The 14,869-nt window shown below is 33.8% G+C and overlaps 1 protein-coding gene across 1 annotated transcript; it reads left to right on the top strand.

The window, feature by feature from the left end:
- The first annotated feature begins 9,133 nt into the window (after positions 1–9,133).
- On the top strand, positions 9,134–14,425 carry LOC25496282 (protein unc-13 homolog). The gene is made up of 5 exons (XM_013596562.3): positions 9,134–10,084; positions 11,129–12,007; positions 12,173–12,628; positions 12,964–13,150; positions 13,455–14,425. The coding sequence occupies exons 1-5, from the start codon at positions 9,134–9,136 to the stop codon at positions 14,423–14,425; spliced, it is 3,444 nt and encodes a 1,147-aa protein (XP_013452016.1).
- Positions 14,426–14,869: the final 444 nt, after the last annotated feature.

Raw genomic sequence — 14,869 nt, 5'->3', positions numbered from 1 at the left:
TTTCAAAGAAATTTTATTATCTTTTTATCACTTATATATTTAATTTAAATATCGTTTAATTATAACAACCTAAAAAATATTTTTATTTACGCTATCATTTAATGATACAGAATATTTTTATTTTCTTTCTTCAACCTCGCAAATATACAGACACACATATTAGCGTTTAGAGTAATACTTTATGTGTGTCTATTTTTTTGTTACGCTAATGAGCATAATTTTTATAAAATTTTGATTTTAATTAAAATTAAAATTGTATATGTCTTTTCTTCAAAAAAGGTATAGATGCCTAAAAAAATTATGCTTATGTTATATATATATATATATATATATATATATAAAAGGTATAGATGCCTAAAAAAATTATATTTATCTTTTATATATATATATATATATATATATATATATTGTACCTTAATATCGTAACAAACTATGCATATCTTTTTCTTATTCAAAAAAACTAAATATTGCTAAATAGAAAAGGTATTATTTTCTATTTTGTCAACATCAGATGATAGAATTTTGTATAAGTTTGATAATGACCCGAAAAATGTCTTTCCTTATGAAGTGGGAATATAGTTGATGTAACACTATAGGAAAAATACTCCGTAGATTTATCATTTACCATCTATTTACTTTGAGTTCCTTGCTTCCATTTTGTAGTCAATGGCAACCCAAATATATGTAACAATTGGTCAGGTTCGAGGTTGCTCATCAACCTACATCATCCGGTTGTTGAGAAGTTTAAGACTTAGTAAGTTTGCATTATGATTTCACAATACAGTGTTAGAGTAACTTATTATTTCACAATCCAATTTGATTGTTTTTTGACCATGTTTCTTGAACTGTTTTCGTGACTTTAACACTTCTCAAGCTCAGAGTCAAACTTCAGTTAGAACTTAAGTCAGAGTTCGAATTCTTTTCAACGTACTTCGTACAACGATTTTTCCAAACTGTCATATGTTAGGCCAATTGCTGAATTTATAAACTTAGTCAATGTCTGCTTTTTTTTTAAGCACAAACATGCTTTGAGTTTTTTTACGCACAAATTAAAAATACATATTGCATTATTCTTTATTTCATCTGCATAATTTGTGTTAGGAAACATATTGGATCAGTATTTGAAAAACAACTAAATTCAATCATAAACAGTTTGGATTGTATTATGAGATTTGCACCAAATTTTCGAAGACATCAATGTCAAATGGTGCTAGCTATATATGCACATGCGGAAGTGATGCTTAATTTCCATTTGTTTCAACAATGTTAATTGTTCAACGAGGTGCATATAATGTACATGCATGCATTTATCTAGACTTTATATGAAGATAATAGGATGATAAATTAGAAGTCATGTTACATTTTCTTTAGCTTAAAATCAGTTATGCTACCTTTATTTTATAAATTATATGTAACTATATTCGCATACATCTTATCCATGTAAATATGCATTAGACTAATATTGCAGTTATTTTCCTGTTTAGCATTTCCCAAACAAGGCGTCAAGAACAATTCTGAAAGGAAAGCGCAAAACAATCACTCTCATTGATGACCAGACATAGAGACAGTATAACTGTCATCTCATTACCGCCGATAGAGCAAGCTATGAAAATTACTTGGGTGGGCAGTGGTTCAATTTCTGCAGATAACGAGTGATGGAAGAAGGTGGTAAGCTCATCTTTGATCTCGAAAAGTCATAGAAGAACTTGCAAATTCGAGTTGTTCCAAAGTAGATCTTTGTTGTTGAACTATTTTAACTTCTACTATTTTGATGTATCGCTCTGGAGTGTACTCGTAAACTATCTTGACTTTGGGATGTCATTTGTTCTTTTCATTTTGTCTGATGTAAGTATTGGCAAAAATTCCTTTTTGGTTAGTCTAGAAACTTGCAATCTCTTTTATAAACCTAACTATTATGTAATGTTAATCTGTACATTGTTGGTTCCTTCATTGGTTCCAATTAGTATCATGTTAATTGTAATGTTGTTTTCCTAATCTCTTGAGAAAAATAAAACATGTTATTTTCCTGCAGTAAATCTTTACAATGCTTTGGTAAATGTTTTAGAAATGTACATATATATAACTTCTAATTAACACTGCAATTTGTTTTGTACCTAGCACTTCTCAAATGAGATATCAATGACATTTCTAAAAGGAACACGGAAAACAATCACAGACAAACAAGTTCAAAAAAGGTATAAGTGTCGCTTGATAACGGCAAAGAGAAGAAGTTACAAAAAATATTTAGGCGGCCAATGGTTCAAATTTTGCCGAGAACATGTGTTAGAGGTAGGTGATAAGTTAATTTTTTATCTAGAGAAGCCACCTAAAAATATGCACGTTCAAGTCGTTTCCAAATAAAGATTTGGTGTTCATGATCCACACTTTCAACATATCACCTTAACTTTAATCCTAGACTAGATTATCTTCACTCACTGATGCTACTTCTTTGCTTGATTTCATTTGATGTAAATATGGGTATTACAACAAAACTCTTTTTTATAATTTTGGATAATATGTAAATTCACACATCATTGATTCCTTTATTGGTTTCAATAGTTTTCATCCTAAATATTATGTCAATTCTTAATCTCATAAACTGATTATATGCTCTCTTAATCAGCCAATACATATTTTATGATGAATCACAATGTTCTGTCGTTTTAACATCTCTTCTTTCAAAGATTTTTTTTATCGAATACGTTATTGAACTTTCGCACGGGTTTGTAATTAGTTTATGAATAAACTAAAAGGCAGAAGATAAATTCAATCGAGGACCAAACTTGTTTAGTAAAAACACTTTTCCCATCTTAGATACGCGTAAAAACAATTCAAATGTACATGGCTCAAAATATGGATAAATACGTTTGACTTTGTGTTTTTATTTTTGTTTTGTTGTGTGCGTTAGCTAAGAAATAAATGAAGAAGCTTAAATGGTCGTAGTAATTACTTGCTTAATTTAATATTATAAATACCAAAAGTATATATTTTATTAGAAAAATATTTATTATATCTTAAATGTAAAAACATTCAAAATTGATATTTATTTACGAGGTAACACCAACATATATTATATATTTATTTAATTACTCTGGTATATATTATTTTCTTTCCCTACATAAAAATATTCAACTGTTTTGAAGAGAAAAACAAGCCCCGCACAAAATTATAAATATCAATTCGTCTACACTTCATAAAAGAAATTGTAATAGTTTGGAACTAGGTTGTGATCATTTCATTTCCGTTTTTTTTAAAGATGTTTTGGTCCTTGGTGAAAGAGGATGTAAGTACTATGTTCACTACCAGAAAAAGCAAAATTAGGGAGGAAAATTAGTGACAGAAAAAATAAAATCCCTCACATATTCTTTGGTCGTAAAATTTAGTGACGGAATTAGAGAGGGATTTGATGTTTTCCCTCACTAAATTTTCCTCACTAATTTTTGTTTTTTTAGTAGTGGTTTGAGTAGTTCCATGTCCATGGTAACCACCCTAAGAATTTCTTCTTCTATACTTTGTTAGTTTGATTCCAAAGTTCAATTCTCACCTTTCCTTCAAGGACTTTAGGCCTATTTCTCTTTTGGGATCTCTGTATAGATTGAATGCAAATGAAATTATTGAAATAGATAGGAAATAGGGGAGAGAGTGTCTCATTCTAAAGATGAATTTTGAGAACTCTAAGTTGGAGTTTCTTGGATTTTACTATGATAAGGCAGTTTCTTTAATATATGTGTGTATTTTGTCAAGGCGTCTTTATGTCTTCATATCTGTGCCTAAATCATGATATTAATATTCATAAAGGCAGAGGATTTTTTAGAGTTTTTGGGGTTTAGGATCAGGAAGCATATGATCTCTATGTGTCATCTAAAGTATGAAGATGACACCTTTCTCATTAGTGATGCATTTATGGCTAACGTTTGTGATTCTTGTGATTCATGATCAAGATGATTCCCTAAGGCTAGCTAAGAAGTTTCTCCATTGTAGTATAGGGACAAATCCTTTCTAGTACCTGAGCTTTCTAGTACCTTTGTATTATTGAGTGATTTTAGAGGCCTTAATGCGAGCACTTTAATTTCAAACATATCATGGGACCTGGGATAGAATTTTCTCAAATAGTAATGTCTTCAGAGGCCTTTTGAATCTTCATTTCATGTCTTCCATGTTCTTAATGGGGTGTCTTGGTTTGTCGAATTACATTATTTTTTCAATGGAATATACATCAAAAATACCTAACAATTGTTTGGTTATTGAAGAACTAGAATTACATGACTCGATATGAAAAAACTACAAAATATCCCTTACACACCATAAACAAGTTAGCCAAAACTCCTCTTATTTCGGTCAAACCATGTCTAAAATTTCTAAAAACAACTTGAATGTTTTTAGAGAACATACCTTTCCGAAGAGATTTCTCAAATAATCATCCATTCCTTTTCTAGGCTTGACTAACTTGCTACTTCCATGCAAGCGAGACATACTTAGAGAGATAGTTCATATTCACAACCACACTCTTTTCCAAGATAAACGTATGTATCTCCTAAAGTCAGTAGGGTTGGTCACAAAATATTCCCACTCTAGTTGTCATCTGAATGCATTTGGCTGTGAACTTGAAGCAATTCTAAACAGACATTGAAGATCATATTATCTACACACTTTAAAGGTCTTTCAGGGTTATAATGTGACTTAGGTTAGTTGAGATACATTAGGTAAAGTAGGCTAACAAAAGAACTTTAAGTTAGATTTCAACCTAATGATTCCTAATTAATGAAGCATTATCAACCTATCTTCGTCCTCTCAAAAAAAAAAAAAAAAACCTATCTTCGTTGCACCAAACCATGACGGGTACTAGTATAACTACTTTTTTATTTTATTTTTTATCTTTGTCTATTTTTTATGAGACCAATTTCGGCTCTTGATTTTCACTTTCAATTTTTTTAGACCCTTTTTTATGGTTTATCTATATTTTTCAACTTTTTCATTTTTTGGTTAAACAATTTCTATTAGTACCCCACCCAAAACTTTGAATGTTGATAATTCCAAATTAGCAATCCCAAACATAGTTTCAAATCATAACTAGTTCTATTAAAATATTCCATCTAACTGCAAAATAAATAAAATAGAGACAATAAGGGTTAAAACTTGAGACAAGATTTGTGACTTAGTTACAACAAAAGATTTGCGAGGAATTTCACTCGTTCTTGAAAACTCTCTTGTTTGGGTCAAATCATGTCTAAAATGATTAAAAAAATATTAAAAATATTGTAAGATGATTTTTCGTCAGTCGTCCTGGTGGCTATCAACGTAGACAAATCCCTTAAGTCATAATAACAATAAGTACTTGAGGGGACTCTGTTCAAAACCGGATTTCGGTCCATACAACAACCCATTTCAAATAGTCCACTAACCAAATACACTGTCTTAAGAAGGCTTATGGAAGGTCATATATGTGCCCTGACGCACAGGAACACCTCCCTTAGTTGATATTGATCTATGAATCGACCTCTAACTAACCCCTACATATATGTTGTCAGATTTCACAAAAGCAGTTATCCTAAGCTTAGCTAATATAAGATGATTTGTCGTCAGTCAGCCTTGTCACTATTAACGCAGACAAATCCCTTAAGTCATAATAACAATAATGACTTGAGGGAACTTTGTTCAAAATTGGATTTCGGTCCATACAACCACCCATTTCAAATGGCCCACTAACCAAATTCAACGTCTTAGGAAGGCTTATGGAAGGTCATATGTGTGCTATGTGGCACATGAACACCTCCTCTAGTTGATCCTGATCTATGAATCAATCTCTAACTAGCCCTTACAAATCTGTTGTCGAATTTCACTAAAGTAATTACCCTTATCTTAGCTAATATACGCCCCTGGTATAATCACATTTACATGTTTTTTCACTCTCTTTCTCTCTCCCTTCCTCTCTCTCTCTCTCAATATGATTTTTAAATTAACAAAAGAAAATGGTTTAAATTAACCTATGTGTAATGAAAACATTTTAAAATATGGTCAACACATTTAAAACCTTTGATTTCTTGTGTTTTCCAACACATTCAGAAACCTCCCACCCTCTCTCCCTCCCTCCCTCGCTCTCTCCCTCTCTCTCTCTCTCATTCAACATGTACTTAACAATTGTGTTTGTTTTTTCTTCTTTTTAAACTAAGTATAATGTTCAGAGTCTGATAAAGTTCAGATTCAAGAACAAAGTTCAGAGTCTAATGCAACGGATAATGTAAAGATAAAGAGAAAAGAGAAAGACACAAAACAATTATACATATTTCTTTCAAAATCCAGAAGTAGTCTGGTCCCCCTTGCACTTCCAAGGAGAGTTCACTAAAATCAATATCTGATTACAAATGTTTACGCACACAAGCAAGAGACTTCCAAAAACTCAAATGCACAAGCAAGAGATTTCCTATGCTCAGGCACAAAAGCATGAGAGTTGTAATCAAACACAATTACACAGAAAAATGTTTGAGGTTGAACACATAAAATATATTATATTTGTCATACTGTTAGTATCATTTAAAAGATAAGTATAGTTTTTTACAATATAAAAGTGAAATATATATATAATTCAAATTAAATCAATATAATTTTAATAAAAAATTCGTAGAATATATTATTCGTAATTTATACGCATTAGCACAATAAAAAGGTATTACGGACCCACTGGCATGATCCGTGGCGGAGCCCTTCATGGGCTGGCCCACCCAGAAAAATTAAAAAAATCAACGATTATAAGTCTATTTCGCGAGATTTTATACAATTTTGGTGTCGATTTTAGGTTTCGGTTGATCCAAATTCCCGCAAAGTGGTGTAGTGGCCCACCAAAAAATTTAAATAATTCATTTTTAGGTCTATTTTTTGAGATTTTATACAAATTTATGTCGGCTTTAGATTTCGGTTGATCCAAATTCCCGCAAGAGGTGTAGTGATCCACCCGAAAAATTTAAATAATTTAATTATAGGTCTATTTTGCTAGGCTTTAAACAATTTTTCAACGGTTAATTTTAATAGTCCACCCTAACTTTTTTTTTTTGGCTCCGCCACTGGACATGATATATCTTCTCTATATATTTTATTTATCTTGGTATATCTTGTTATATTTATCTTTCGTGTGTTAGATTGTGGTGTTCCATATATAGCTGCCCAACATAAATTTTGGAAGCATTTTATTCTCCATTTTTATGCTATAAATATTAGAATACAATTTTTTCTCCTATTTTATTTCATAGATATAGGAAAAAAGTTTTATTTTTAACATGTTTTTCAATTATTTTCAGTTAGTTTTGATCATGAATAGAGGAGTATTAAAAAAAAATGCACTAGGGCGCCTCGAGCATCTATGCACCCCAAGCATGGACCATGAGGCCCAAGTGTGGCAAAAATATACTTGGTCGCCCAACCATGCACCCCACGTGTGAGGAGAGCGGGTCATAACTGCTTTTTGCAACTATTAAGTAGAGAAAGCCTCGTTTTAAGTGTAACTTCAGGAGGAAACTCTTCATATAATTACCACTCCTTTCATTCATAATTATTCATTCAGAACTAAAGCGGTTCAAGAAGAAGGCGAACATTAGGAGCTTCAAGGGAGGAGTCCCTCTCCTCACTCTAAGTCTCTAGGGTATGTTTTATTTCTTTTAGAATTTGTCTTTAGTTACCATCAGTAACTAAATCTTTTTGGGATAGAGTTCTACAATGACCTTTATTTTGTTTGTTGGATATTTTAATTTAAAGTTTTTATTCATTTATTTTCAAAATCCTATTTAATATTATCTTTCTTAAGACTTTGCTTCTCCTGGCGAATCTCCTTGAGATTACAGTACTTATGGATGTGACATAGCTAAAATTTATTGAGTTTTTAGCGAAAGTGTGTTTGAAAACAATTTGACTTATTGGATTTGTGCTCGTAACGATAACTATGAAAAAGAGATAAGAAAATGTAAAGAACAATAAGATTTACTATTGATTTGAGAGATTCAAATGCTGAATCTTAATACAACAAAACTAGACAATTCTCAAACCAAACCTAAGAGCAATAAAGAGAGCTATAACTAATGAGCACAAGGTATATGAATTAGATGAATTGAGACTTGATTGAATTCAAATGTGATAGATATGAATTAGAAAGAAAACCTAATTCAATGAATTAAGTCAAGGGTAACAAATTGAAACTTAGATCACATTCAAATGAATTGGAAACAATCTTGAAACAAATATACTCAAATTAAATAAAGTACATGAGGAAAGGGAAGAGAAATGACACCGAGAATTATAGTAGTGCCCCCTTTCATCCTTGTTTCGGAGTACGTCTACTCTTCTTGATAGAAAATGTATCTATCAAGGACTTTCACTAAAATTAAATGTTTGATTACAATGTAATGAAACATAATCGTTTAAGCGAAATCAAAATGCATTGGTTGGCAACTTGTTTTGGTAGTTTCTTTGAAAATTAGTGAAGAACTTATGCACAATGCCTAAGGGGTTATATATAAGTGTTTTATTTTTTATTTTTATTGTTTTGGTTAAGTAAATTAATCGTTAGAAATTCATACCAGATGTATAAGTGAAGTAGTCGAAGTTCGAACATCAACCTCTACGTATATTATGCAAAAGAAATACTAGCAACATTATCTTTAACACTATTTCTAACACTCATTCATTTATTTCATAAAATTAATGTAAGTTTCATGACTATGTGAGTTTCATTTTCAAAATATACGACCCAAATTAATTCAACCTAACAAAAATGAGTGTTAGAGAGAGTGCTCAAAAGAAAATGTTGCCAACACCAAAAATGCTAAAAAATTATAAATGTTGCCAACACCAAGAATGCTAAAAAAATTATTTGTTTACATATGAATATATAATTCTAAGCGGCCTCCCAATTACTAATATTAATGTCTCAATCTCTCTTAAGCAATGAGAAACATTCATTAACACACATTGGGAAATCCATCATCTTCCCTTTCATCCGGTCAAAAGAATTCATCTTCCCATCACTTTCATTTCATTGTTTTTCCTTTTCCTTTTTCCATCATCATCTTAACAATGAAAACAAAAAAATTCCAACAATTACTATAACACCTCCCATTTCATTTTATGCAACCCCTCCCACCACCACATGGGTCTATACAACCGCCGCCGTCACGACTCGTCCCCCGGCCCTTTCCCTCCAACCATCTCCCTCCCTCCTCCCTTCAACCACCACAATCACAACCGCCATGAATCCTCTCCCTTCCTCTCCATCTCCCCACCACCACAACCACCTTCCCCAGACTGCTTCACCAGCACAAACACCACCACCACCACCAAAAAAAACAACATCAACCGCCGTGAATCATTGCCACCTTCTTTCCCACCAATCTCCCCTCCCTCAACAGCCACTCATTCCCGCCGCGACTCGTATCCGGGTCCCTTCCCTTCATTCCCATCACCTACCTCCTCTCATTCTGAACACCCTCCCTTACCTCTCTACCATGCACGACGTGAATCATGTCCAGGTCCATTTCCTTTCCCCGTTTCGCCTCGTCTCGAAGCAACGGATCAGACTCTTCTTCCTTCAACATCTTCTTCTTGTCTCAATCTCATCAAACGCAGACTTGATATCCGCAACAACGATAATAATGGCCTTATATGGCCGTTTGGTGATATTGACGTGCTTGATGACGATGATATACGAGAAACTGCATACGAGATTTTCTTCACTGCATGTCGATCTGCCCCCGGTTTCGGTGGCCGGAGTGCACTCACGTTTTATTCAAAAAACGAAGGTGGTGGATCCGGAGGGACGAGTCCGGGTCCGGGTGGTCCGGTGTTACAGACTAGTAGGGTGAAAAGAGCGCTTGGTTTGAAGATGTTAAAGACCTCTTTGTCTCAGAGAATGGTGTCGAGAGGCAGTTGGAAAATGCCGATGTCCACGCCTTCTTCTCCGGTGGCTGAAGGTAGTCCGCGGTCAAGGGTTGTGCCGCGGAGGGTAATGACTATGGCGGAAGTTATGAGGATGCAAATGGGCGTGTCTGAACAGAGTGATGGCCGGTTAAGGAAAACCCTCATGAGGACCCTTGTTGGTCAAGTAAGTAATTAATCATAAATAATATATTTTTTTTAGGTTACCTTGAAGGATTGTTTGAAAATATTTTACCTTTTTTGTACAATGACATGAATTTAAACAAATTGGAAAGAGGAAATTAGTGTTAATTAAAGTGATATAAATGGTCATTGAACAAATGTGTCCGAGGAAATTTGAGGTTACAATGTTAAATTCCTACCACCGAGCTAACGATTCTTCGAAGATCGTAAATTTGTAGCTATTATTTTAGTATGTTTTTTATGCATTGTTCATTTTGATATATCTCGTGCTTGTGTATTATAAATATTTCTTTCATACTCATGATGAGAGGTGGAAAATTTGAGAAGTAAAGAGAGACCTAGGAAGTAGTAAAAGGAAATAATAGGTTGTAAGTAATAATCATTGAATGAAGGTTGTAAGAATCATTTTAGTATGTTTTTGATGCATTTTTTAGTTCGATATATTTCTATTTTCTAGGTGTAGTCCTCAATGTTGTTTTTGGACTTTATATATATAATATATGTTTGTGGTTTTATAGTTTTGCACAATGGTCATTGGTACAATCGTCAATGAATTCCTTCTTGTTTTCTCAGATGTTTGTTTGAACAAGTTGTTGACTAATCTTTGAACCCTTTGAGAAATGTTGTAATTCTAGAAAGATATGTAGATTTCTTTGCCACTTGTGTTTTCAGATCATAATTTGGAAAATTCTTAACACTTGTATGTCTTTGCTCTATGTCGTGGATTCTGATATCTGATCAATTCTTAGTCTGCAAATGGAAATGAATTTATAGACGTATATAAGGTTTATATTACATAAACCTACGATCATGATTGTGATCGTGTTGCGACCGTTGATATTGTGCAAGTCAAATATGTCTGATGTGACCTTGATCTGTTTCGTTGTAATCGCACTAAGATATAAAACCTTGATTTGAAGACTCAGATTGTGAACCTTTTATTAAAAACCCCGCATAAAATGTGTCCATTCTCGACACAAATGAAAAGTTATTGTTTTTGGCTAATTTCGAAACATGTAAATTACAGCTTGGCCGGCAAGCAGAAACTATCATCCTCCCACTGGAGCTTCTTCGACACCTCAAACCATCAGAATTCAGTAATCCTCATGAATACCATTTGTGGCAAAAGCGGCAGCTCAAGATCCTTGAAACAGGGCTTCTCATACACCCTTCAATCCCGGTAGAAAAGACCAACACATTTGCCAAGAATCTCAAGGACATAATCCGTAGTGGCGAACTCAAACCAATAGACACGAGCAAAAACTCAGAAACAATGAGAACCTTTAGCAATTCTGTGGTTTCCTTATCGATGAGAAGTCCGGATGGTGTTCCCACCAATGTTTGCCATTGGGCTAATGGATTTCCTGTCAATATTCACCTCTACATTTCCCTTCTTCAATCCATTTTCGATCTTGATGATGAAACATCAGTCCTTGACGAAATCGACGAGTTGCTTGAGCTCATGAAGAAAACTTGGTCGACGCTAGGGATCAATAGGCCAATTCACAATTTGTGTTTCACTTGGATTCTGTTTCAACAATATGTAGCAAGTGAACAGAGCGAACCTGACCTTCTTTGTGCCTCACATGCTATGTTGAATGAAGTGGCGAGCGATGTAAAAAAAGAAAAGGAGTCTTTGTATGTTAAGATGTTGACATCTGTACTCGGTTCAATGCAGGGTTGGGCCGAGAAGAGGTTGCTTGCCTACCACGAATATTTCAAGGGAGAGAATGTTGCACAAATTGAAAACCTTCTTCCTGTGCTGTTGTTGGCATCAAAAGTTTTAGAAGATGTTTCAATATCTGACGGAGAATGGCAAGGGAAAGGAGATAAAACTATAGAAGATTCCTCTAAGGACCATATTGATGATTATGTTCGATCATCGTTGAAAAATGCATTTGAAATGGTAAGTGATGTACAAGAACCATACTTACAGATTGACATGTTTTAAAGAATGCATATATTTTACATTTAATAGCGTTAACATTCAAACTAGTTCTTAAAGCAAATTATACATAAGTGAAGCAGAAAATATATTGATATGTTTTTTTTTTTTCCTTTATGATTGTAGATAATAGAAGCCGAAAATGCAAAAACAGCTGATTCTGAAACAAAGAAAGACATAAGTGAATTTATGCTTCATTTAGCTCAAGAGGCAGAAGATTTGGCTTCGAAAGAGCGACAAAATTACAGTCCAATATTAAAGAAATGGAATGCGATAGCGGCTGCGCTTGCGGCATTGACACTGAACAACTGCTACGGACATGTTCTAAAGCAGTATCTTAGTGAAATAAAATCAATAACAGTGGAGTTAATTATAGTACTGCAGAAGGCTAAAAGGTTAGAAGATATATTGGTTCAAATGATTGTTGAAGAATCCGCCGATTGCGATGATGGTGGCAAAACAGTAGTAAGACAGATGGTTCCTTTTGAAGTTGATTCAACCGTATTGAACCTAATGAGAAAATGGATCGGTGAATCGCTGCAAAGAGGGAATGATTGTTTACAGAGAGCAAAAGAAACTGAAGTAAGTTTTATCTTTATGATACTCTTTATTTTAAAGATTATTGGAAGCAGAATACAATATATTAATCCGATATGCACTGTCAGAGTAAAGTTATTTTACACTACTATATAATCACAACTCTTCAATCTGCCATATAATGTTTAAAACTTTTTAGATAGAACGCAGTTACACAATTTTTGCTTTGTTGGTGAGCTCTTGCTGGTTGTCAGTGTAAAACAATTTTATCTGGGACAGTACATATCTTTCAATATCTTATTATGCATTTAGGAAATATATCATAGTTTTTGTTTTGTTTTTTGACATGCTTTATCAATTGCTGTTATGTTCCATTTCAGACATGGAATCCAAAGTCTAAATCGGAGCCGTATGCGAAATCAGTGGTGGAGCTGATGAATTTGGCGAAGAAAATTGTGCAAGAGTTCTTTCAAATTCCGGTTGCAATAACTGAGGATTTAGTTCAAGAACTTGTTGATGGATTGCACAAAATCTTCAGAGAGTACACCATGTTTATTGCAACATGTGGTAAGTACAGTTAAATCGTATAAGGCTTAGATGCACATTTTGTCCCCTATTTTAACTAAAACGGAATTTTAGTATTCCATTTTCACTACTTTCGGGATTTTTTTCTTATAACCCTTGGTGCATATTTTTTATGATGTGACATTTTCCTTATCGATGTTGCATTGCGGATTCGAACCAAAAAAATGGACCAAAAACTCTGATACAACTTTAGTTTTTTTTCTTGTGTTTCATTGATCAAATGTTAACCTATTATTTTGAAATCCATTTGATGATATCAACCATACTTTGATGTAAATTCTCTCAGGTTTGAAAGAAAACTACATTCCTTCTCTTCCTCCACTGACAAGGTGCAACAGAAATTCAAAGTTCCACAAGCTATGGAAGATAGCTAGTCCTTGCAATGTAAGTTGCGAAGATCCACACATGTATGGAATATATGAAGCGAATCACCCTCATTCATGCACTAGCCGAGGAACACAACGCCTCTACATTCGTCTCAACACCTTACATTATCTCCTTTCTCACATCTCAATACTCGACAAATCGCTCACACTCACCCAAGGAGTGGTACCTTGCGACCGCGGCCGCAGATCCACAAACACCCAAAACACACAAGGAAAAACCACTTCATACTTTGAAACAGTTGAAAACTCCATCATAGCAGCCTGCAAGCACGTCTCCGAAGTGGCTTCCCACCGTCTCATTTTCTTCGACTCCAACTCTTTTTTCTATGAAAGCCTCTATGCCGGGGACGTAGCGAATGCTCGGATCAACAACGCTTTGATAATCCTCAAACATAATATCAAACTAATGTCAGCAATTCTTACGGAGAGAGCTCAACCATTGTTAATAAAGGAAATCATGAAAACGTGCAATGACGCGTTTCTTTTGGTTTTGCTTGCTGGTGGAACAACAAGAATGTTTAATGAGTCAGATCATGTGAGTATTCAAGAGGATTTTCAGTGCTTGAAGCAAGAATTTTATAGATGCGGTGAAGAGTTGATAGCAGAAAGTGTTGTGGATAAGGAAGGTGAGGTAGTGGAAGGTGTTATAGGATTAATGGGAACAAGTACCGAAGAATTGTTGGAAAATTTAAGTAATTTATCAAGTGAGAATGGTGTGAATGAAAATGGAACGAAGTTGCCAATGCCACCAACTACAGGAAAATGGAATCGGACCGACCCTAATACAATTTTGAGGGTATTGTGTTATAGAAATGATAGAGTTGCTAATCATTTCCTAAAAAGGACTTACCAAATAGCCAAGAGGAGATAGATGACAGCAATGAGGCATGTTAGTTTATATATCAAGGTTTTAAATAGTGGTTGTAGTCGCTTCATGATTCATGATATTGCAGATAATTACATTGAAATGCGACATATGCACGCAGCAGTCATAACACCACGGTTTGGACTGCGATTGCAAACCTTTATTTAAAACCTGGTTAATAGTGTTTTTCCAGTGAAAGGTAAAGAATACCTATCAAATGGACAAAAAAATGTAGTGATTTTGATCTTGAACAGAAAACTTGTAGAATGTGTAAAATAGCATGTTAGACATTAAATGTAAATAAAAGGCTATTTTGCCAATTGAGTGATATAAGAGAAGGTTCATTCACAAATGTGTACTCTATTTCTATTTCTATTTCATATGGAGATGACAATAACTTTATAGACTACTTCAAAAACTCATTCATTTGCAGAAGAGAAAATCATTTAG

This window comes from Medicago truncatula, chromosome 6 (assembly GCF_003473485.1).
Source record: "Medicago truncatula cultivar Jemalong A17 chromosome 6, MtrunA17r5.0-ANR, whole genome shotgun sequence".
Classification (NCBI taxonomy): Eukaryota; Viridiplantae; Streptophyta; class Magnoliopsida; order Fabales; family Fabaceae; genus Medicago; species Medicago truncatula.
The sequence above is the reverse complement of the archived record's forward strand: the minus strand, read 5'-3'. Positions and strand labels throughout refer to the sequence as shown.

What these genes read in the sequence shown, in the direction of transcription:
- LOC25496282 (XM_013596562.3), top strand. Translation starts at nt 9,134, where the DNA reads ATGGGTCTATACAACCGCCGCCGTCACGACTCGTCCCCCGGCCCTTTC. An exon ending in TGAAAAATGCATTTGAAATG is followed by an intron (nt 12,008 to 12,172) that starts GTAAGTGATGTA and finishes TTATGATTGTAG; the next exon opens with ATAATAGAAGCCGAAAATGC. An exon ending in AGAGAGCAAAAGAAACTGAA is followed by an intron (nt 12,629 to 12,963) that starts GTAAGTTTTATC and finishes GTTCCATTTCAG; the next exon opens with ACATGGAATCCAAAGTCTAA.